General features: G+C 34.9%; 1 protein-coding gene across 1 annotated transcript; it reads right to left on the bottom strand.

Moving 5' to 3' along the window:
- Positions 1-1,082: 1,082 nt before the first annotated feature.
- Positions 1,083-22,529, bottom strand: LOC102805140 (uncharacterized). Its single transcript, XM_085493106.1, has 15 exons — positions 22,219-22,529; positions 18,886-19,039; positions 14,400-14,485; positions 13,817-13,935; positions 13,252-13,342; positions 12,236-12,356; positions 10,943-10,977; positions 10,002-10,107; positions 8,622-8,714; positions 5,006-6,963; positions 4,486-4,523; positions 3,922-4,084; positions 3,628-3,705; positions 2,815-3,052; positions 1,083-1,476 (listed from the first exon to the last, which is right to left on the bottom strand). Exons 1-15 carry the CDS (start codon positions 22,282-22,284, stop codon positions 1,424-1,426), a joined length of 3,399 nt encoding a protein of 1,132 aa, XP_085349232.1. The 5' UTR covers positions 22,285-22,529; the 3' UTR covers positions 1,083-1,423.
- Positions 22,530-23,120: the final 591 nt, after the last annotated feature.

The following is a 23,120-nucleotide window of genomic DNA, read 5'->3' as shown; positions in this document are numbered from 1 at the left end:
ATCATACTATAGCTTATAAAGTCAGTTACATTAAAAGTAACTTTGTCAAAGTTAAAATGTCTGGTAACCGATTTCTTCTAATCTAGAAAACTCGGTTGTACCAGCTTAAATATGATAATGTTGAATAGAATTGACTCTATGGTAAATACAAAACATGAATGTTAATATGGGTAAATGTAAATATATAAATAAATTTTCATCTATCTGGTCTTGACGTTTTAGCTAGTACTCACAACAGTTTTGGTTTTAGATATATTCGTTCCAAACTGGAAGGTCTGGTCCGGTCTGAACAGAACGAGCAATTATCTGGGCAGTGCACACATGTTATAAAGTAAATTCATTCATCTGCTTACGATGCGGCGGATCTACTCTAATTTTTTAAATTTCGCCCTAAATTATATTTTCTATGTGCTGTCACTGCAAAATGTATTCAATAAAATAAAAAATAAATAGAAGTCAACATTTCAAGTTCACATTTGCTAATATTGAAAATGCATTTCTAAAAGAAATGAACATATCTATGTGTAATAAAATTATGTTCTTAAATCATAAATTAAAGCAAGTCCTAATTTGACTATATCAACCTGGCTATCTGCATGTTGCCTTATAAGGAAATAAAAATTCCAAATAAGGAATGACGGAATGACATTTTCTATATGGCTGATGTAAGTTTTAAACTTATAACCACCGTATTTAATCTAGTATATGATAAATGTAACTGTTGGTTTACAACTGTATTGTTTTGTTTGTTACCACTTGCCCAGTCCTCAGCTTTACAAACTGAATGTACCAACCAGGCACACAATAATATGGTTCTTCTGACGAAGACGCCAAGTACGGTTTCAGCACAAAGTCACTAAGATAATGCCAAGTACGGTCTCTGCACAAAGTCACTAAGATGATGCCAAGTACGGTCTCTGCACAAGTTCATATCACATAATATTCTCACTGTACTGACTCGGTCCATACTTCATTGCATCCTGACAATAAGTGATTTTCCACTCACTGCCAAAATCCTGCAGAATGTGGTGATCAAACATCAGCTGTAAAAATCGAATGATTCAATTTTGAGCTTTACATTTTTTTTATCATTCAATGTCAAAATAATGACGTTTCAGAGAAGAATACGGCATTAAAATATCCTTACAATGTACTTCATCAAAATTTACCAACATCTAATGTGTATAGTACATTATTGAGTTTAAAAATACTCAAAAAATACTTCGGTGTATGTTGAATCCTATGTGATGTTTTGTCACCATTACAAAGCTATTTATTTGCCGGCTTTTACAATTAATTTCATGCAGATCACAGGATTTCACAGTGAACAGAAATGGTCTATTACTTCCACGGTATCCCAACAGCACAATATCGGGGATGGATAACAAGCACTATCTCTGCTGCGGCGAACCTAGGTCAAACATCACTGAATGTAATAACCATCCAGAGGCAGTATTGCATGCTGGGTAATACAATCTGAAAAAGAAAAATGGAATTGGGTCTTGAAAAGAAAAAAAAAACTTAAATTATTTACAAGGTTTTAATTACATGGAATGCTCAAATTAGTGAAATTAAATCCCCTGAAAAATAATGTTTTCACAGTACACATCGCATGGAACCATGTAAAGCACGTTGTAGAGTGATGGCAGTGGTGTCAGTTTTTTGTCGGCTGATTTGTTTTTTATACTATATTGTTTACATAGGTGAGAGGTGGTACCGGTAGATAGTATGTAGATGTAGGTGGTTTAGCAGTCAGAATTTTTCAATATTTTGAAAATTGAATTCATGAATTATATTGAAGGAACTGTGCTGACTCATTCGGTGATTGGATTGAGAGATTATGTAACGTACACGCTAATATAAGTCAGACTGGAGCCAGGCTAGTTACATGATGACTAGTGAATTCTTGAGAAACACGATTTCGTTTCACATCCCAGGAAAAATTTTTAAAAGTGAATAGATTTTTATTGTATTTTTTATATTAGGCTGGAGTTATTTATAGGTCAAAATTTTGACCATTCTCACGTCTTTCTCACGTACGTGAGTTGGGCTGGAAATTAGCCATTGTCACGTAATTACTTTTTCGTGCGGGAGTTTGACAGTTTCCGGTCAGTTCTCACGTGCGTGAGAATGATTGTTTCCTAGTACGTGAGAATGATGCCATGTCTGGTTGTTCAAATTTATGTGAGAACATACTTAAAACAGTCATTCTTACGTACGTTAGAATGACTACGGTGTCACCCTTGAATTGTACTGTGTTTAATACGTGAGAATTACGTGGGCATGATCATTTTTGGCATTTTAAATACCTGTAGGCTGGGGTTTTTCTGGAAAAAAACTGCCAGAGGGAGCACTGCAATTCAGCAGTGCCACCAGGTGAGGAGTTCTCCCTACCAAGTTAAAATGGAGCATTAAATGGCTTCCTTGGGGCCAAAATTACTATCAGACAGGTCACAGTTGATGACTGTGGCCACATGTGATCCCTGGTCAATCAGAATTATGGTTGCCAGAGGATCTGCTCCCCAGGGTAAGGGGACCCATGGCCTTGGCATGAGGGTTTTCTTGTTTAAAAATATCCCTGTTAGGATTATTTAATACTACAACAACAAGATATATTATTATTATTAAATAATACTTTTGAATACATGCATTAGATTAGATTAGTGTGAATTGACAAAACATCCTCTGAAAAAGAAAACAACTACATTTGTAAATTTGCAAAAAAAAAAACAAAAAAAATTGTGAGGCACAGGGTTCAAACAGATGCGCTGGAGAAAACAATTCATCTTCAATTCAGCAATTTGGGAAACTCACCTAAAATCCATTTTTCTTCTATCATTGGCACATCGTTTTTAATTTTTGTTTTCCCGACACACAGCCTCGCGGTGCGCAACGTGTTGCATACGGTTCCTCCGCAAAGAGTCACCAACTCTGTCAATCGGTTTTGTGGCGGCAGACTATTTTCAGCAATGTAGAGTGGGCTTGCGGTTATGAATATATCTTGACGATAGTCATCTTCAACGCCATTTGCTTGTTTCTCCAGTCTGGAAATCTGGAATGATTCAAAATTGTTGACCCTTCTATATTAATAATACCCTGTTATGTTCGCACAGAGTTTCTCTGTCAGGGCTTAAGAGGTCAAAAACTTTAGCCGGTACTAATTATAAGAAGACATTGGCAATCAAGAACAGACTGAGAAATGATGAGCCAGAGTTATTTCTGATACTCTTTTAAGACTGGTTCAGGGCTTACTACTAGACTATAGACAGTTCTCGGGCCTAATAAAGATTCACTTATTTTTCAAACGCCGTAGAAGTGTTAACGAAATACCGAAGGCATTTCAAGCAAGGTATGTAAGGCCTACAGCGTTTGAAAATAAGTGACTCTTTACTAGGCCCGGGAACTGTCAACAATCTAGGCTTATTTATTTATGGCTTAGGCCATTTCCATTGTTATTGTCATGGAACTTTTTATGGTTACGAGAAATTAAAAATAAAAAGAACAGGAGACTTGTTTATTTATAAGTTTGTCTCTTTCTCCAACATTTTATGTGGAAAAAAAGCAGACTATGAATAAAACTATTATGTGGATGTTGACCTTGGCAGTCAAAGGATTAAGAGGGCATACCTGGGCGGCAGGAAAGAAGTCGTGAAGTTCATATGGCTCCTCCTCAACCCACTTGCTTGCTTCTAATGACTTCAGTACCTAGGAAAATTAAAAAAAAAGAATTGAAGCAATCTTTGCTACCTGTACCTCGATAAAATATGCAAACCATGGTATTTGGAGCAGTTTACTTGATGAAGAGGGGAGAATATTTGAGGGGCAAAAACAAATCTCATGGATATCAACAAGATCTTGACGGCCACTTTTGTTTAAATTCTAATCAGGATCTCGGAATGTTCATGGAGGTGTAATACTTGCCCATTCCATACTGAGTAACCAACAGCCTCTAGCAATGGCAGATAAGACATTCAATGTTCGTCTGTTTCCTCCACATACTACATGCGTTGTGTTGTCCACCACAGAATCTACTATGTCAAACCCTTGGAGTTTTTTCACAACAGATAAAACCAAGTCTTGTTCACTATGGTAATTAGAGAAACAAAGAAAAATTGTTTTTATTGTCATAAAACCAAAAATAATATGCATAATTCTGAAAAGTGAAAAAATAGCGAAATATGCAGGTTTATTTTATTAAATAAAATCAAAGGGTTTGTCAACATACCACAATATATTCCTGGACTTTTACCATATGGTTTTATTCTATGCTGTTGCTCACAAAATCCAGATAGAAATGTCTGGTCACTGCACTAAAATTGCCAGTTTACATTTTTTCCATAGTTTTTTTAATAATTTTTGTTCAAATTGACTTTCTTGCAGACAAGATCCCCCCAACCAACCAACCAACCCCAACCCATCTGTATATTTTCAATTTGTTGGCCTTGTACAAGTCTTGTAAGAATATTTGTTAATAATGCTTCTCACCATTTTGGAATGCTTGTCATTACCAATGTCTTCTTTGGCTGTAATGTAGATAAAAAACACATGTCATTGCAAAGACAGATTCATGGATAAGCGCAGGCAAGTTGATTACCATGGCGATATGATTAAACCAAGTGTCACAAATTAAATTTGTTCAGACCGACATAATTTTAGAAAATAAATAATTGACCTCCATCAAAAATACAATTGTCCCAGTCATCTCCAAAAACTGATTGTAGACACATTGAAAAATATCGTCAAAAACAAAAACCAGTCACCTAAATTTGATCGGACCAAAAAATAAAGGAAATATTGAGTACCAGACACCAGGCCAGAAAACTTTCCTATTTTATCATCCCTGCTGGAAAGCTACTAGTCCGACAATAAATATTATTTTAAAATGCATTTAAAATCACTATTACCATAATAACTGAGAATTTAGCCCCCTCCCCCACAGTAGTAGATACCTGTAATAAACAATATACAATGTACTAATTTCTTAAAAAGAAAAATATTTTCTCACCTTATTTTTAACCAATTTTCGTCGTTTCACCGACTTTTTAGATTTTGTGTTGTCAGGTTGATCCCATTCATTTTCAGATTCAGAAGACATGCTGTCTACAGGACGAAGACGCTTTTTCCTGGCACTTGCAACTGCTAGATTGAAGTCGTCTATACTTTTACGACCTTTGCGTATCTCTGTGACGACAGTCTGACTTGCCGACTCGTCGTCTGAATCGTCATCGCTACTGCTCATCATGGAGTTCAAAATCTGACGAAATTCTTCTTGCTTGTGTCTTTTTTTTGCATTTACATTTGTTTCTGGAACACTGTCAGCTCGTCTCTTTTCAGAGACAATCTTTGTTACTGACTTTCTTCTTGGCCTTCCACTTGCTTTTTCGACAACAATAGTCTCTTTGTCTTTGTACTTCGTTGTTTCCCGTGGTTCTATTAACTGTTCTGTAAGCAGAGGCATTGAATTTGCCGAAAATAATTTTCTTTTTTTGGTCGGTCGACTATTCTGAGTGTTGTCATCTATTGGGACTGGTAACTCAAGATTTCCCTCTGTTTCATGAAGAACAGATTTCTGTCTGTTTTTGTCTGTTTTTTCCTCACTTGCTTTATCCCCTGATTCACTGTCTCCTATTTCCTCTGCATCTGTTTTCCTGGAAATGGACCTGCGTCGCCTTGGTTCCTCAACCTTCCTAGTATTTTTATTCAACATTAAATCAGCCTCACCTTGGACTTTCTCCCCACCTCCCACATTACCGCACCATGAAACAGACTTTCTTCTCGACTGGGATTCACTTGTTTGTTTTAATTCGTTGAGTCTTTTATTTATGGTATTCTTTGAGCCACTATGTTCACTTGCCATGACAACTTTAGTGCTAAGGCCAATATTATCAAGCCCACCTAGGGACACAGATCGTTTTGAAGGCAGTTTAACTGACTGTTTAATTTCATCTTTCACATCATCTAAATCCAAACATACAGATTTTTGTCCATGAACATTTCTTTTATCGTCTTCAATCGGGATGAGTAAAATGTTATCATCGTCATCATCAAGACTCTCGGTTTGAGAAGTTTCAGACGTATCCATCGCTGTCGGTACTTTCACGGATCTTCTTCTCGAGGTAGGTTTCCCATTCTTGTTGCTTTTCATTTCATTTTCTTGACCTTTTCCAACATCAGGATCTTTCACAACATACCTGAGTTTCTTAGATTTCTCCTTAAGCGTCTTAATCTGGATGGGCTGCCCTACTTCATCAGATGAGACATGAATAATATTTCCAACATCACTCAAACTCATGGACCTCTTTTTTGCCCTATCATCGTCAACAACCAATCCGGAGCTTTGATTTGAGGTTGATTCGTGCTGTATCGTACTATGTAGTAAGTTATCAGCATCTGACTCGTTGCTCGCAGTTACCAATTTCTTTGTTCTCACCGATCTACGTCTGGAAACAACTTTCATATTGCTAGTCTGCCCATTCTCTTGCCTCTTCTGATCTGAACTGAGTATGTTGGATTGTTCTGTGTTACCAAGCACAGTCTTCATTGATCTTCTCCTATTGGGAGATGCATGAATAATGTTACCAACATCACCTAAACTTTTCAGTCGTCTCTCTTTCTGGTTTGGATTTTGATCGGTTTGACGAACGAAGCTTCTTCCCATGTTCACGTCATCAGGATGAAGTTTACGTTTTTCATGTTCATTCTCGACATCAATATTCCTAACATGGAGAAGTTTAGAAGAATCCTTAATTTCTTCATCTTCCTTCCCATCAAAGTTGTCACCATCATCACATGCTTCATTTTCCGACAAATCAAAGAGTGGATGACTCGTAGACGGGGAATCCTGGAGCTGTTTTTTACTCCTCGCTCTTTTCAAGGATTTCACTTTCTTAGAGAGCGTCTCTGAAAGAAGCTTCTGCAAATGACTGTCCTCATCTGACGATTCAGAACTCAGATTACTGAATGCTGGGAAGAAAACAATTGAAGTTAGTGAAAAAAACAGTACTGTATAGTGTTTGGAAACCAGTTGCCATGGTTACAATGCATGCACATGGTTGTCCCTTTTATCAATCATTAAGAATGGACGTGATATTTGATATTTTGTTGAGCGAAATGTGAAACAAATAAAACATGACTTGATTTTTTTTTTTTACGTTATTATAATGACGACTGAGTAATAATCAACATTTGCCACACATTGAAACCGAGTATGATATTCGCATGTGAAATAGTGTGACCGAATTACGCTACTGTGATCATTTGCTACATAAAGCTATGTGTTCATGTATGTTTTTATTTGAAACAAAATTAAAACCAATTTTTGTACATGTGGAAATACCAAAATTGTGTTGGACTGTAAACTTTTAACTGTTTGTGATGCATATTTTAGAATCAAATCAGGGCCTTTCACTCTCACCTGACGTCTAAATTAGAATATTTACGGTTTTTTGCAAATACTGTAATTCTTTCATTTGGTATACGGTACATACTACATCATACATCAAAGGCTACAAACCAAACAAATCTGATAATAGAGCTTCAAGAAACCTCACCAATCGATAATCACCTGACACAAACTGCTCATATTTACATGAACTTAGTCTACTGTAAAATACTTTATTTTTGCTTGGAATTTATTTTCACTATTTTCGCTGAAGGAATGATTCAGTGAATACAAAATCCAGCGAATATATCTTTTTTCCTATATTTTACATTCAACTCGTCAAAAATCAGTGAAAATAAATTCCACACAAAACACCCAAAAAGTCTTTTCAGCGAAAATTAATTCCAGCTAAAATAAAGTATTTTACAGTATCAGATTTGATTTGATTTGATATGATTTGCGCATTCATTATAAAAAATATTTAACCAAACTCAATTTTATTTGAATTACCAGAAATTTGGAAAAATTTCTCACCAGGGTTTGATAGGACATGCACATTTTTTAAAATATATTTATTAAATCCCTAAATCTCGATTTGACAAAGTCTGGAAATAGATTAGCCTACATACATGTGAGTATTCATTTATTTTCTCTTGAGCACACACATGTACATAAAATTACTTCTTTAAAGTCGTTCACGACCATAAAAACATGACATTTAAAAATTATCACATACATACATTATCAAATTATTTACATACACGCATGTCATTCATATTTACCGGGGGAGACATTTTTATGGAGAAATACGACTGAAAAGTGGCCATTTTGAAACATTTACCACAAGATTCCATGTAAACATATTATTCCACGGATAACTTATACTGATATTCAAATTCTCCAATTTTTCGTGACAGTCATATGTAGCCCTTATAACACTACATATCACTCTTTTAGAATAGGTCATGGAACAAAATTTGGAGATATGATGTAATGTTCCTGCCATGGGAACTAATGGTATTAAACTATTCAAAAAATGCATTTTTGATCAATTTTCAAGGTCCTTTTGTGGAAAACATTTATATACCGCTATATTTTTATTTCAAAATTTTGAATATTACAGTAACCCAACCCTCTCACTGGATTTTTTTTTGAAATGGTAGAAAACCTTAATTTGGGATTTAGCCTCTGTAAACATATGAGTTTTGAAACGATATTGAGAAAATATCGGTAAACTTACAAAATAATCTTTTTCTTTTTACGTCTGGGGTTGGGTTTTCTTCTGCTAACGCTAATGGAGATCTACCAACTACTGGCCTTTCACAGCTTAACCCTAAAAACAATTACAAAATATTTTATAAAGTACTGTCTCAATCAAGGTAAACACATTAGTTTACATCAAAATAAATTTGTTTCTGAACGACTGTGAATAAATATAATTAATATCATTCTTGTATTACAAATTCAGTAAAACCATTTATTTTGAGCATATTCACTGGATTTTAAATTAAAAGAAATTGACAGTGTTGCAAAATTGAAACCCAGTGAATAATTAAGACATTTACAGTAGAGTTGTTGTTGCTGTGTGATTGCAATAACAATTTCTTCCTTTAATAGGGCAAGGTGGTTTCATAGAACAGTGACCGTATTTTCTCTATTAGTATCAGTAGTGCATATACCCGGTACTTACCTAAATGACAGATAAAGAGTCAATGGTCAAGATTAGTCATATTTTAATGTACCAGCGTACAAATACAATTTTTGTTTTACAGATATGTGCGTGTTTATTAAAAATGCATTTCAAATACGGCAAATATGGAATTTGTCACAGAATATTAGGGGCACTTTGATTTATACAAAAATTCAGGCCACATAAAACAAATTTGGCGTTTACTGTAACAGGATAAAAAAAAGATACCGGTAGGTATGGTTCTTTACATTGCTTAATTTTTTTTTTTTCTAATTGAGGTTATTGCTAGAATACATTCATGGTTTAACAACAAGTTTTCATGATCTATTTTTACAGTACAACATTGAAACGTACATGAAATCAAAAATTACAACATTGGTGGGATGACCACAGCTAATTTGCATAAAAATAAATAATTTTCAACTTATTTGCATAAAATGCAAATTTAATTATTTTTCTAGGCAGGGTTTCCAAAAATAAAAATTTCATTTTACCAGTAATTGACTTCATTTTTGAGCGTCAAATAAAATTTCAGATATTATGCACAAAATAGTTTCCTTTATAGTCTGCTCTTTTTCACATGAAATGTTTCACAAATTTCAAATTTTTTCATCAAAAACTTGAATTAATGCTACATTTTGTCTGTCTGGCCCAACATTAAGAATGAATTCGGTGAAAATGACAGAAAATATGAACAAATTCACTCAAATTTGAGCAAGATAAAAATTTGCCGCTCAAAAGGTTAAATACACAATACATTGTAGCTATACCATGATACAATAATAATATGTTTGTAGATGTCAATGTAACAGTAAAATCCATTGCAGACATGCCAACTAACAGGATTTCTCAGCTGTATTCACAACAATGATTTTTTAAACTTAGTGAACTTTCAGTATTTAATAGTATGTATCCACGGTAACCACTAACCTAATTTCAAGGCCTGGTTTTCACGCATTATTCTCATTTTTTCCCTCATACTTGGCGGAGTCTTTGGTACAATGATGCGTAAAGGCGGTGTAAAAATACTGCCAGCCTGCAGATTGAAAACAAATTAGTTAAAACTAAGAGCTGATATCCAAGGGCTGGTAACTCCAATGTGATATGCTAGACATGCATACATTCCAGTAAAATTAAAATTAAACACTATTCATAACATTTTGAACTGTGCACCGTTGCAGGAATTTGGTCACAGTAACGGTGCACTCGAACAGAACTGATTTTGTAGGGATCAGGACTCAAAATGTATCCCCCAATATAAAGTTGAGTCAGTTTGTTTGCTGGAGGAGGGAGATCTTCAAAAAAAAATGTGTATGTATATGTATGTATCTATAAAATGTTGTATGGTGTCTGATTTCGTTTTTTCACTTATTTTGTTTTCTCAATTATAAATTCTGTAACTATAGTAAAATGTTTTCAAGATCACTATATCGATGAACATTTTCTGTTGCATCAATGACATGCAATTAAATTAGCATAACAAGTTGCATCACGTCAAATCTGTGTGCCTCATATCGACTTAGAAGGCACACTGGTAATGATTTATGAGAAATTTGTGAAAACGGTGAACAAGAATGACACCAAAGTCAACTTTTGTCAACTTTTACAAACTAGAGCTGTATAATTTTTAAAAATGTTTCATCAAGTTCAAAATGAACAAAGTAAATATATTTAAATTTAAAAAAATTTTGCACCAAATTTCGGGCTGAGAACATAATGACGCCGAAAGGGTTAAGACGAATGTTGAACTTGAACAAGTGTGCTATTTCCTCAAAGAAAGTAAAATTTTGATAAAAGCATCTTTCTATTTAATTTATAGCAGTCATAAAGATGTATTCTTTCAAGAATTTTTTTTTATGTAATTGACTTACTGGGCTGAAGTGGTCTCTGATTGAGTTCGGTGTCCCTGTAAGAAATAAACAGCAAACTTTCAGTATAAACATTGATGTAATACATTGTATAGCTACAGTACTAATAACATACGTTGTAAACAACACACGTTGAAATGTACATGTCAACAGGCCAACGAATCATGTGCAAGATTCTCTCAGGAGAATTTTTCGATTAGAATTAGTCTGAGATGCACACCAGACTGAGTTGTTTCATGTGTGTTAGTGCGCCCCCCAAAGCAGAATTCTAATAGCAACGTATGACATAATTTACTGCAAAGAAGATAAAAAAAATAACCTTAATACCCGGTAGTCGAGGAACAGCACAATACACCAGCTTTCAACTTGTATAACGATGCAACTTTCAGATTTGAGTTTTGACCAGTGTACTTAAACAGGGCTTTGACCTAAGTTTTGCTGACAATTATATCTAATTATTATTATACATCTGTCACGGTAACGCCATAAGTTACAGCGTGTCGTAATTTTGCCGTATTTTACGAGGTATTTTCATTCTATTATATTAGGAAATGCGAATTTCAAATATGGAACGATTACGTGCATAAGCTTCCTCTAATAATAAAAACAAACATGGCTGCCACTAGGGTTTGACCGGACCCCACAGAAAGAAGTTCGCTGATTCTGTTCTAAACTTTTTGTATTTCGGCATTCCCATGATGTATCTTCGGGAGGAAAAGATGTATAATACTAAGGTTATTACGAGGATACCGGAAGTATGCACTCAGACAGTACACGGTTGCATCGACCTCCGCTGCGTGTTGGTCAATACTCCCACTGTACTGTCTTTGTGCATCCTCGTATTAACCTCATATTATTATACATTTTGCGCTGAAGACAAATATATAATTTGCCGTTCCATAAAAAGCAGAATTCAGCATTCATTCCAAAACATATCAGTACTCACTCAAGTTCAAATTCTACGTCACCAACATTGACACTTTCCGGGTTACTAATGTTACATTTGAACACTTTCTCGGTTTACATTGGATACAGACGTGTATAGTGTGTAATGGACAATCCAGTCACTCAAACGTTCACACCGCGCAAAACGTTTTTCGTTGTCATTTCGGGCTATAATCTCTCATTAAATTATCAATAAAAATGTTATCACAAGAATATCACTAATTATGCTCTTATGCAGTACGTTAAGTGTCGGTCAATTCAATCAACGTACCGCTTTCGTGCATAATTTGCGGTATTCTTGAAATATTCTCATAATATCAACTCAGTAATGAAGCATTCTAATTAACTGACCTGGACTCCCTAAAGTGTCAGCGTTGAAAGCCGCTATTTTCTTTTTCCATTTTTTTTCATATTTGGCTTCCATTTTCTGCATGTCTTCTTCAAGTGTGCACGGTTGCATTGATTTCATTCTCTGAAATGACACACATACATGTGACCATGTTTGGTAACCATGGCAACACTCACTACTATGACAAACTGTGAACATTTTTATTTTTGGTGTTAAAAAATGTTTGGGGTGACTTAACAGTAAAAATCATTGTGTTTCAGGGACATCTGTTTCATGGATCCCAGTCTGTTTCATGGATTCCAGTCTGTTTCATGGATTCCAGTCTGTTTCATGGATCCCAGTCTGTTTCATGGATCCCAGTCTGTTTCATGGATTCCAGTCTGTTTCATGGATCCCAGTCTGTTTCATGGATCCCAGTCTGTTTCATGGATCCCAGTTAAATTAAATTAGGATAACATGTAAATCTAAAAGGGCATCAATATTAAAGGGGAACCGCTCAATCCCATGGATTGCATCAAAGAATCATGGGACACTATTGTTTATGTTGTTTACAATGTTAATCTATCTTTTGTTATCCATTGTTATTTTAATCCAGAAAGTAAATTTGTTGTGAGATTAGGCTTAACTGGAAGGTGCCCCTTTAAGGACATTTTATGTACATGAGGTCATCCATATGGCAACACAACAACAAGTACACAAGTCAACTGTCTACCAATAGAAAACTAGTTGTCTGAAAAACCCCTATTTGGTTATAATGGCAAGTGCACATGTGATCTTCCCACCAAATACTACACGTTTGGAAAGCAGGGTGGACTGTACTCGGATTTATACTGCCTGGAATTCAATCCAAGAACCCTTCTGATGCAAGACAAAAAAAAAAATGTTTTAATTTGATAATTTCAAGTTACAATGACCTTCCTTAAATTCCATAAAATAAACTTCTGTTAACTTTAAGTTTGTTTACAGTATAACAAAAAAATATTCGAAAATGATGAAATTTAATAAAAAAAATATTTACCCGTTTCTTAACCATAGGAAGTGCTGCAGTATCGTCATCACTGAGAATTGGAAATAGAACTTCAGACACATGCTCCTGGTTCTGACGACAACTGAAAACGAATTAGAAATATTAAGACGACATTTCCGGACATTCAAGTTCTGATGTATTGTGTTTTCAGTGCTACTCGATAATTGCAAGTGCATATGCGAACCACTCCCCAAAACTTAAACCGCATTGTTTGGAAGGTGTAGCAGACTGTACTCTGATCTACAGTGCTGGGTAAACAGTTGGCTCAGGGAACTGAATTCAAAAAATGTCCCACTGCATGATAATCATGTGTACCACTGTATCATTCAGTTGTGATAATTATGGATAGAATAAAATTTCAATAATTTCTTTATAGACTATCGCACAGCAACGCTGTGATATCACACTATATTTACATATTGTGATAATCTCTGAAGTGACAAGCCAAAATAATAAGATAAATAAATAAATAAATCAACTTGACACTACGGAAAAATTAGCTATGTAATCAGGGAGGGTGACCCAACTCTTTGGCCTTTCATCTGACCCAACTCACCTTTCGACCCATAACACAGACACCAAATGAATTCCTTTCTTCATAGCCTTGGTTTTATTACTGTTTTTACCTTCCTTCCAGACCAGATGTGTTACATCATCAGTCAGTTTTGGAGAAACCTGTCAAATTATATGAGAAAACCAGTGTTCAAAATTAACAGTAGCATACAGACTAACAAATCTTGTTTTCCAAAATTAGTAGATGAAAAAAGAAATTTACAAAATATTTGTATCTTGTTTTGAAATAAACTAATTTTCTATGGGTGTTTTACACAAATTGGGCAAAATGATGTATTTATTTGTATGGCTGTAAGTATCTTTTTCAAAACTTTTAACCAATGGATATTTCAGCTCATTTTGTGTAAAATTAAAAAATAAATCATAAGAAAGTACATCAAATGTACAAAAAATCATGGTATTTACATCAGCTAGTGAAACCCTCCATGTAAATGGGAAGAAAACGATATCAGCGGGTATCACTGTGGTTGAGGGCAACAAATTATTATTATTATTAATCTGGCCGTGTCAACTCTAAGTCAAGTTACGTACTACATGTTAAGCACAGTCAAAAAAAAAACGCTTACCCTTGCACCAAGGAGTTCTAACTGTTTAGCGACTGCTCGACTTCGATTCTCAGCTTTGGATCGTACTTCAACAAAAGCCACTACATCTGGATGTGGGAAAATATTAACAGAATTTAGAGATTACAAAATATACCAACTACTACAATGTGGAGTGTGATTTATTTTCATATTGAAAAGTTTCACATAGTGCCATGGACCCAATTTTTGAGATATGGCAATAACAATTTAAGAATATAGCTGCAAGCAGCGATTACCGGCTTTCGATGCTATGCCTGAGTTAGCGCTGAATTGCATTCATGCAACAGTGTTATGACATTACACTTCTGTAATATCTAGGGTAATGGAGACATGTACTGTGATCCGTTTACTATATACTGTAGGCAAATTGATCACAATGTATGTTGATTTAGTCACAGCATGGTGAACTGATTACACAATATGAATTATATGACCATATATGGTCATTGAACATGTTAGCAATTTATCTTGCTCAATGCCTTCAATATAGCATTGTCTCCATGTTTGTACTTGCAATACTGCATGAGATATTAGTAATATGCATATTTAATGAGTTCTATGACCATATATGGTCATTGAACATTTTAGCCATTTCGTGTGTACAATGCCTTCAATGTGGCGTTATTTTCATATCTCTAACTTCAATAGTGATCGAGATATTATAGATATGCATATTTAATGAGTTCTATGACCATATATAGTCATTAAACATTTTAGCCATTTCTTATTTCCAATGCCTTCAATATAGCATTGGTTCCATGTTTGTACTTGCAATAGTGCCTAATATATTAGGGATATGCATATTTAATGAGTTCTATGACCATATATGGTCATTGAACATTTTAGCTATTTCTATTGTCCAATGCCATTAATATAGCATTGGTTCCATGTTTGTACTTACAATAGTGCCTAAGATATTAGGGATATGCATATTTAATGAGTTATATGACCATATATGGTCATTGAACATTTTAGCTATTTCTCTTGTCCAATGCCTTCAATATAGCAATGGTTCTATGTTTGTACTTGCAATAGCGCCTAACATATTCGGGATATGCATATTTAATGAGTTCTATTACCATATATGGTCAACAAATATTTTGGTCAATTCTCTTGTCCATTGTCTTCAATATAACGTTAGTTCCATGTTTGTGCATGGAATAGTACTTGAGATATTAGAGACTTGCATATTTAATGAGGTCATATGACCATATATGGTCATTTAATGTGTTAGTCACATCTCTTATCCCATAGCTTCTATATTGCACTGAGTGCATGGGCCTATCTGTGATAGTACTTGAGATATTTCAAATAGAATGTACAGGGCCCTCCTCCCTTTCCCATGATGCTTTGCATGGTACAATAAAAAAATGTGAAAAAACATTCTAAAATCATTTTCTAAAAAACGGCTCATCGCCTGGAGAAGCCGTTTGGAAAAATAAATACTATGGCACTTGATCTTTCAAAATATATGATGGGTTAGTGAATTAGTCAAAAAATATGCAAATGAGATGCAAAACAAAAATTTTGAAAATTCTAGTAAAAAAAGTCACGTGACCGCTAAAGTTTTTTTATGATATTTGTAGTCCTTTTTCCACTGCTGCTACCATAAAAAACTGGGAGCACTCAGACCCTCAGAAAGGTGCGCAATACGGCATTGTAAATTTCGCCTTTAATCCAAGATGGCGGCCGAATGACGTCACATATCGAAAATCGGAAACTTTGACGTTTTAGAGAATTGCATATAGATTATTTCTGTAAAGTATCAGGTCAAGTGGACAACCCGTCTTTGAGCAGAAGAGTTTTAAAAAACGGCAGAATAAGAATAAGAATAATAATAATAATAAATATAGCTGCAAGCAGCGATTACCGGCTTTCGATGCTATGCCTGAGTTAGCGCTGAATTGCATTCATGCAAGAGAATTATGACATTACACTTCTGTAATATCTAGGGTAATGGAGACATGTACGGTGATTATTTTACTATATACTGTAGGCATATTGATCACAATGTATGTTGATTTAGTCACAGCATGGTGAACTGATTACACTATATGAATTATATGACCATATATGGTCATTGAACATGTTAGCAATTTATCTTGCTCAATGCCTTCAATATAGCATTGTCTCCATGTTTGTACTTTCAATATTGCATGAGATATTAGTAATATGCATATTTAATGAGTTCTATGACCATATATGGTCATTGAACATTTTAGCCATTTCTTGTGTACAATGCCTTCAATGTGGCGTTATTTTCATATCTCTAACTTCAATAGTGATCGAGATATTATAGATATGCATATTTAATGAGTTCTATGACCATACATAGTCATTGAACATTTTAGCCATTTCTTATTTCCAATGCCTTCAATATAACATTGGTTCCATGTTTGTACTTGCAACAGTGCCTAAGATATTAGGGATATGCATATGTAATGAGTTCTATGACCATATATGGTCATTGAACATTTTAGCTATTTCTATTGTCCAATGCCATTAATATAGCATTGGTTCCATGTTTGTACTTGCAATAGTGCCTAAGATATTAGGGATATGCATATTTAATGAGTTATATGACCATATATGGTCATTGAACATTTTAGCTATTTCTCTTGTCCAATGCCTTCAATATAGCAATGGTTCTATGTTTGTACTTGCAATAGCGCCTAACATATTATGGATATGCATATTTAATGAGTTATATGACCATATATGGTCAACGAATATTTTGATCAATTCTCTTGTCCATTGCCTTCAATATAACGTTAGTTCCATGTTTGTACATGGAATAGTACTTGAGATATTAGAGATTTGCATATTTAATGAGGTCACATGACCATATATGGTCATTTAATGTGTTAGTCACATCACTTATTCCATAGCTTCAATATTGCACTGGTTGCATGTACCTATCTGTGATAGTGCTTGAGATATTTCAAACAGAATGTATAGGGCCCTCCCCCCTTTCCCATGATGCTTTGCATGGTACAATAAAAAAAATGTGAAAAAACATTCTAAAATCATTTTATAAAAAACGGCTCATCGCCTGGAGAAGCCGTTTGGAAAAATAAATACTATGGCACTTGATCTTTCAAAATATATGCAGGGTTAGTGAATTAGTCAAAAAATATGCAAATGAGATGCAAAACAAAATTTCTGAAAATTCTAGTAAAAAAAGTCACGTGACCGCTAAAGTTTTTTTTGATGATATTTTTAGCCCTTGTTCCACTGCTGCTACCATAAAAAACTGGGAGCACTCAGACCCTCAGAAAGGTGTGCAATTCGGCATTGAAAATTTCGTCTTTAATCCAAGATGACGGCCGAATGACGTCACATATCGAAAATCGGAAACTTTGACGTTTTAGAGAATTGCCTATAGATTATCTCTGTAAAGTATCAGGTCAAGTGGGTAACCCGTCTTTGAGAAAAAGAGTTTTAAAAAAACGGCAGAATAAGAATAATAATAATAATAATAAACATTACAATAACAAAAGGCTTTCGATGCTGAAATGCATCGAAAGCCTAATAAACTTTACAATTACAAAAGGCTTTCGATGCGGAAAAGCATCGAAAGCCTAATGATCACTGTCTGCTAAAGTATCAAGACTATGTATACATGTAAGTATATACAGAATATTTGTTTACACTCACACCTACATTACAGTGATGGACTCAAACTTGACTTAATTTTCAAGGAAATAAAGACACATGTCTAATTGATCATAATAAATTTGGCATATAATAATTACTGTTATTATACATCTGTCACCGTAATGCCGTAATTTTGCGATATTTTACGGGGTATTTTCATTCTACCATATTAGAAAATACGAATTCCAAATATGGAATAATTATGCATGTAAGCATCCCCTAATATTAAAAACAAACATGGCTGCCACCAGGGTTTGACTGGACTCCATACAAAGATATTGCTCTAAACTTTTTGGATTTCGGAATTTCCATGATGTAGCCATGGAAGGAAAAGACGACAGATGTATAATACTAGCAATATGATACACCATTATGTGTTAGGTGATGAATAAAATCAGGCATTTATTTTGAAAAGCTTACTTTTAAGCCTTACAGCTGACGTAGCCCTAGAAAAAAGGAAATTTAACACACTGCCTATTCACACTTTTTCACCAATCATTTCGGCTATCCACAGAGGCCTTTAGCAAGTGGTGTGTTAACCTTTTCACCACCAGTTCCCTTTTTTTCACGATTTTTATCACAAATTCATAAAATACTTCACTTTATAGTCTGCACTTTCTTCCAGAAGGTTGGGACTAAAATAAGGCAAATTTTTTGAGTAAAAACTAAATATTGACTCAAATTTTGCCTGTTGGCTCCAAAATTAGGATTCATTTCTCGAAATATTTAAGAATAAAGAACAAAAAGTGCAGGAAAATTTGGGTTTGAAAATCTGGTCATGGAAAGATGAAAATAAATAAAAACTAATTACCTTTAAGTACACCAGTATTAGAGGACACAGGAGAGCTTTGTATTTCATTTAGATCCTCCATGACTGGCATATCAACGATGTTCCTATCTGGTACATTCGGTACAGGAGACTCTGTCTGGTACACTAAGCATGGTGATGCAAGTACATCAGTTGACTGAATAATCAAAAAAAAGTATGAACTTAATGAGGTCATTCACGGACACTTAATCCAATAAAAAGGGATGCAAAAATATATTTATAAAAGTATAAAATAATTATTGATAGGACACATGTCATCAGCTTGTTGTTATTTTTACCATGCACAAAATATATTTTTTGGGGAAAACCTGTGTCGGAAAAATGGACAATATCAGAAACCATTTTCACTAGCATTATTTCACAAAAAAATTATTAGTATTAATCAGAAAGTTTTAATAATTCTTCACAACCATACTAAAAGTACCTACTTAATACATGTACTATTAATATCATACAATTTTTTTTCATTATATGTAACGTTGTGATTGAAGAAATAATTTCACCACAGAAATCAGAAATCAGCGTAAAAATGCAAATTGTTATCATTTTTCATGAATTTCATACATTTCATGTAAAAATTGTCCAGTGATACTTTTTTTTTTCATTTTTGGTTTTCTAATTACATTAACTTTTCCACCACCGGTTCCCTCATTTCATTACAAATTCACAAAATACCCCCTACCGGGTAGTTCCATTTATAGTCTGCACTTTCTTCCAGACGATTGGGACCAAAATAGCCATATTTTTTGAGTAAAAACTGAAAATTGACTCAAATTATATCTGTTGGCTACAAAATTAGGGTTCATTTCCAGAAATATTGAAGAATATAAGAAAAAAAGTAAAAAAAGAAAAATGTTGTGAGAAAGTCTGGTCATGAAAAGGTTGATCGATACAAGAATGCAAAGAAACTTTCCCATAAAAAAACAATGAATTTTTTATTTTCAATCTGATTTGTAGGAATCTGAAAAACTTGTTTCAAAACTTGTGTTTTTATTTATAGATTTTGGTCAAATTCAAGATGGCAGCCCCCATATAGTAAATAACAGTAAATTTCTCACATTGATTTAATTAAGCATGTTCGCTTTTATGCAGTTATGCAGGTTTGACTAAAAATACTGTCGGGAATATAGTTACTAGGGATCTTACATATGTCAGATAGGATCCATGTATGAAAAACATAATGTATGAAACATGGATGCAGGTTATTAAAGGACGGTGGTCGTCGCGAAGCACATGTTTGAATTTCATGTAAACAAACAATGTATTTTACACGCGTTGTATACGTTACTATGAGTCCCATATCGAACAGGATGCGGCACGATGACTGCCGCGCTTTAAGTTAGGCTTGTTAGAGAAAGACTTTCGTAGCCCCCCTCCCATCTCACATCTCCCATTTTAACCCTAACTCTAACCCGAATCCCCTTATATAATACCCACTAATATAATTATATATGCACCTCTAGGGGAAAAATATACCGTACTCGACCGCGTTAGCGCCCATGCCCGGGCAAGCGCCCACCCCCTACTTTTGCGCAATTTTTATATTCGGGGTCACATTCGGCAAAGCGCCCACCCCTTCAAAATGCAACTAATTTAAAACTTGGTCTTGCGTAACGAATCTTGGTAATCGTTTTTATATGATACAGCGAGGATATCGACCGTTGTGAACATGTTGTGAATGCGTAGAACACGGTAACCGTGCGTAAACTACGCTTCGACAATGACCTGTTAATACAAGTAAAATGAGGTAAATATTTCATGCCATATTCAGTTTACCTCTCAAAAATGGCTAGTTACTAGTTTTTTGGAAAAACTATGTCGTTTATTCGCTGAAATCAATTCCAACAGATCGTACTTCGACATCGATAATTCACTTCCGCATTGCGTTACCGGAAAGTCTTCGGGAATTTCCGAAGAATTGCGACAGTACAACACAGCATTGTGATTGGTTAATTACCAACTTGACCAATTAGGTCAAAGGACGCCACTGCAGGTGAAATCTGCAAATGCATCATGGCGGAAAGTGATTTTCATCGAGAGTTTGGGTACGATCCAACACCTTCGTCAGTGGAGATATGACAATTTTGACTTCGACTGTGTTCCAACAGACTCAAATGTTTTTAATTTCGTAAATTCTGGTGGTATGTAATTAATATTGTAATAAAATGTGCATATTTTTTGTGATCATTTCTGTTTCTTCATTGTGAAAATCAATGACGACTCAATTAATTTCGTAATTTGATTTCCCTCAAAGACGTAATCTGTTACTTGATGAATCAAATTTTTCATTTGCACTCTTTTTCGAGGGGGGTGCTCTGGTAAGCGCCCACCCCTAAAAAATCGTGATTTTCTGAGTTGAGGCCCCTGGGTGCTAACGCGGCCGAGTACGGTACATGTATTAGTGTTACTCTAATCTCTGTATGACCTGAAGGGGAGAACGGAAACCTGAAAATTTCTCGAATTCAGTCATTGGATGTCCCGACAGTTGGTTGCAAAAGTGGTCTACAACTGAAACAAAAACTGAGAAATTCTGTAGTTCGGAAATTACTCTAAATCATGGGTGGATAGTTTTTTCTCAAGTTCACATAACCCCGGACAGACAGTGAAATCATAACCTCTAAAATGTACATTTTTAAGAAATCTTACAAGTCTGACACAAGTTCCCAAACTCAGAGGTCAAGTTCACATAACCTCGGACAGACAGTGACATCATAACCTCTAAAATGTACATTTTTAAGAAATCTTACAAGTCTGACACAAGTTCCCAAACTCAGAGGTCAAGTTCACATAACCTCGGACAGACAGTGAAATCATAACCTCTAAAATGTACATTTTTAAGAAATCTTACAAGTCTGACACAAGTTCCCAAACTCAGAGGTCAAGTTCACATAACCTCGGACAGACAGTGAAATCATAACCTCTAAAATGTACATTTTTAAGAAATCTTACAAGTCTGACACAAGTTCCCAAACTCAGAGGTCAAGTTCACATACAATACAAAAGAATGCCGAGACAAACGTATACTATTTGTGTGGCCACATGAAGGTACCAAGGTCACCTTGCTCGTCATAGGGCTTCACTAAACTTGATGCAAGATTCGTTGAATAAATAAGAGACAGGAAACCCAGACACAATTCAAGCATGAATACGTAGCCAACGCAAGTATGCTGGCAATACGCGCAAATTGTTCAATCGTGACCATTGTTTCAATATTGAGAAATTAAACACAAGATGAATCGTGTCGTGGTTTCCGATTAGTTCTTTGTTCTTTGTTTTGCGTAAACTCTTAAACAAATACTAAACATGCGGACTTACTTGGACGGAAATTGATTTTCGAGTGCTTCGACGCCTGGGACAGACTTTCAATATATCCTTCTCCATGTCTTGTTCAGTTCCAATACACAAATAATTTAAATACGAAATGGATTTATATTCAGGAGATGCAAACAGCGCTGCTGGGTAACGCGGAGTTTAAGCAGGGTTTCAACCACATCGTTGGTGACACATTTAGTTTAGATACAACAAGTAAGCCAAATAACAGTCATCGTGGTTTAAGATGACAAGTCACATAACGCAAAATACTAGTAGATCAAAATAGATTGATACAATAATGTTTTGAAAATGGCGGCGAACACCTTTGACCCGGTGCACATGACTTAGAACTGCTAGATGGCGCTCTCCAAAAGCCAAAATATTTACGAGTCTGTGTACTCTGTGTAGTCTGTGTACTACTAGTATACAGGTTTAGAAAACAGAAATATTTCGGGAGTACCAACAGGTTCGCGATAACCTCTCTCCACCTTCGCACATGTATAATTTGACAGTCCTACATTTTTTCGATATGTAGAATCATACACATCAGATATTATCATCGTCCCTGTGTGTTTTTTAACTATATATGTCTACCTTAGTATTACAGACACTGCTGGAAAGAAAAAATAAAATGTTTGATCTCTGCGAAGAGCGCCATCTGTGGTGAAACTTGTCTTTGAAATGTACATGTTGTGAAAGTGTAATTCTGATGACTATTTTAGACTGAATCTTCACAGCACCCGGTCCCAGTGGGAAAGGGAGCTCACATCAAGAAATAAATCATGCGACAGCTGCAATAATCGTATTTTGCGTTTTGCCTTGTGACAGTATCAACATAAATGATCGGAATAAACAATACTGCCGTACAATACCTTTGCAATAACTCGATCATGAACACACGGTGG

This window comes from Saccoglossus kowalevskii, chromosome 18, assembly GCF_978046115.1.
Source record: "Saccoglossus kowalevskii chromosome 18, keSacKowa6.1, whole genome shotgun sequence".
Classification (NCBI taxonomy): domain Eukaryota; kingdom Metazoa; phylum Hemichordata; class Enteropneusta; family Harrimaniidae; genus Saccoglossus; species Saccoglossus kowalevskii.
This window is presented reverse-complemented; position numbering and strand designations above follow the sequence as displayed.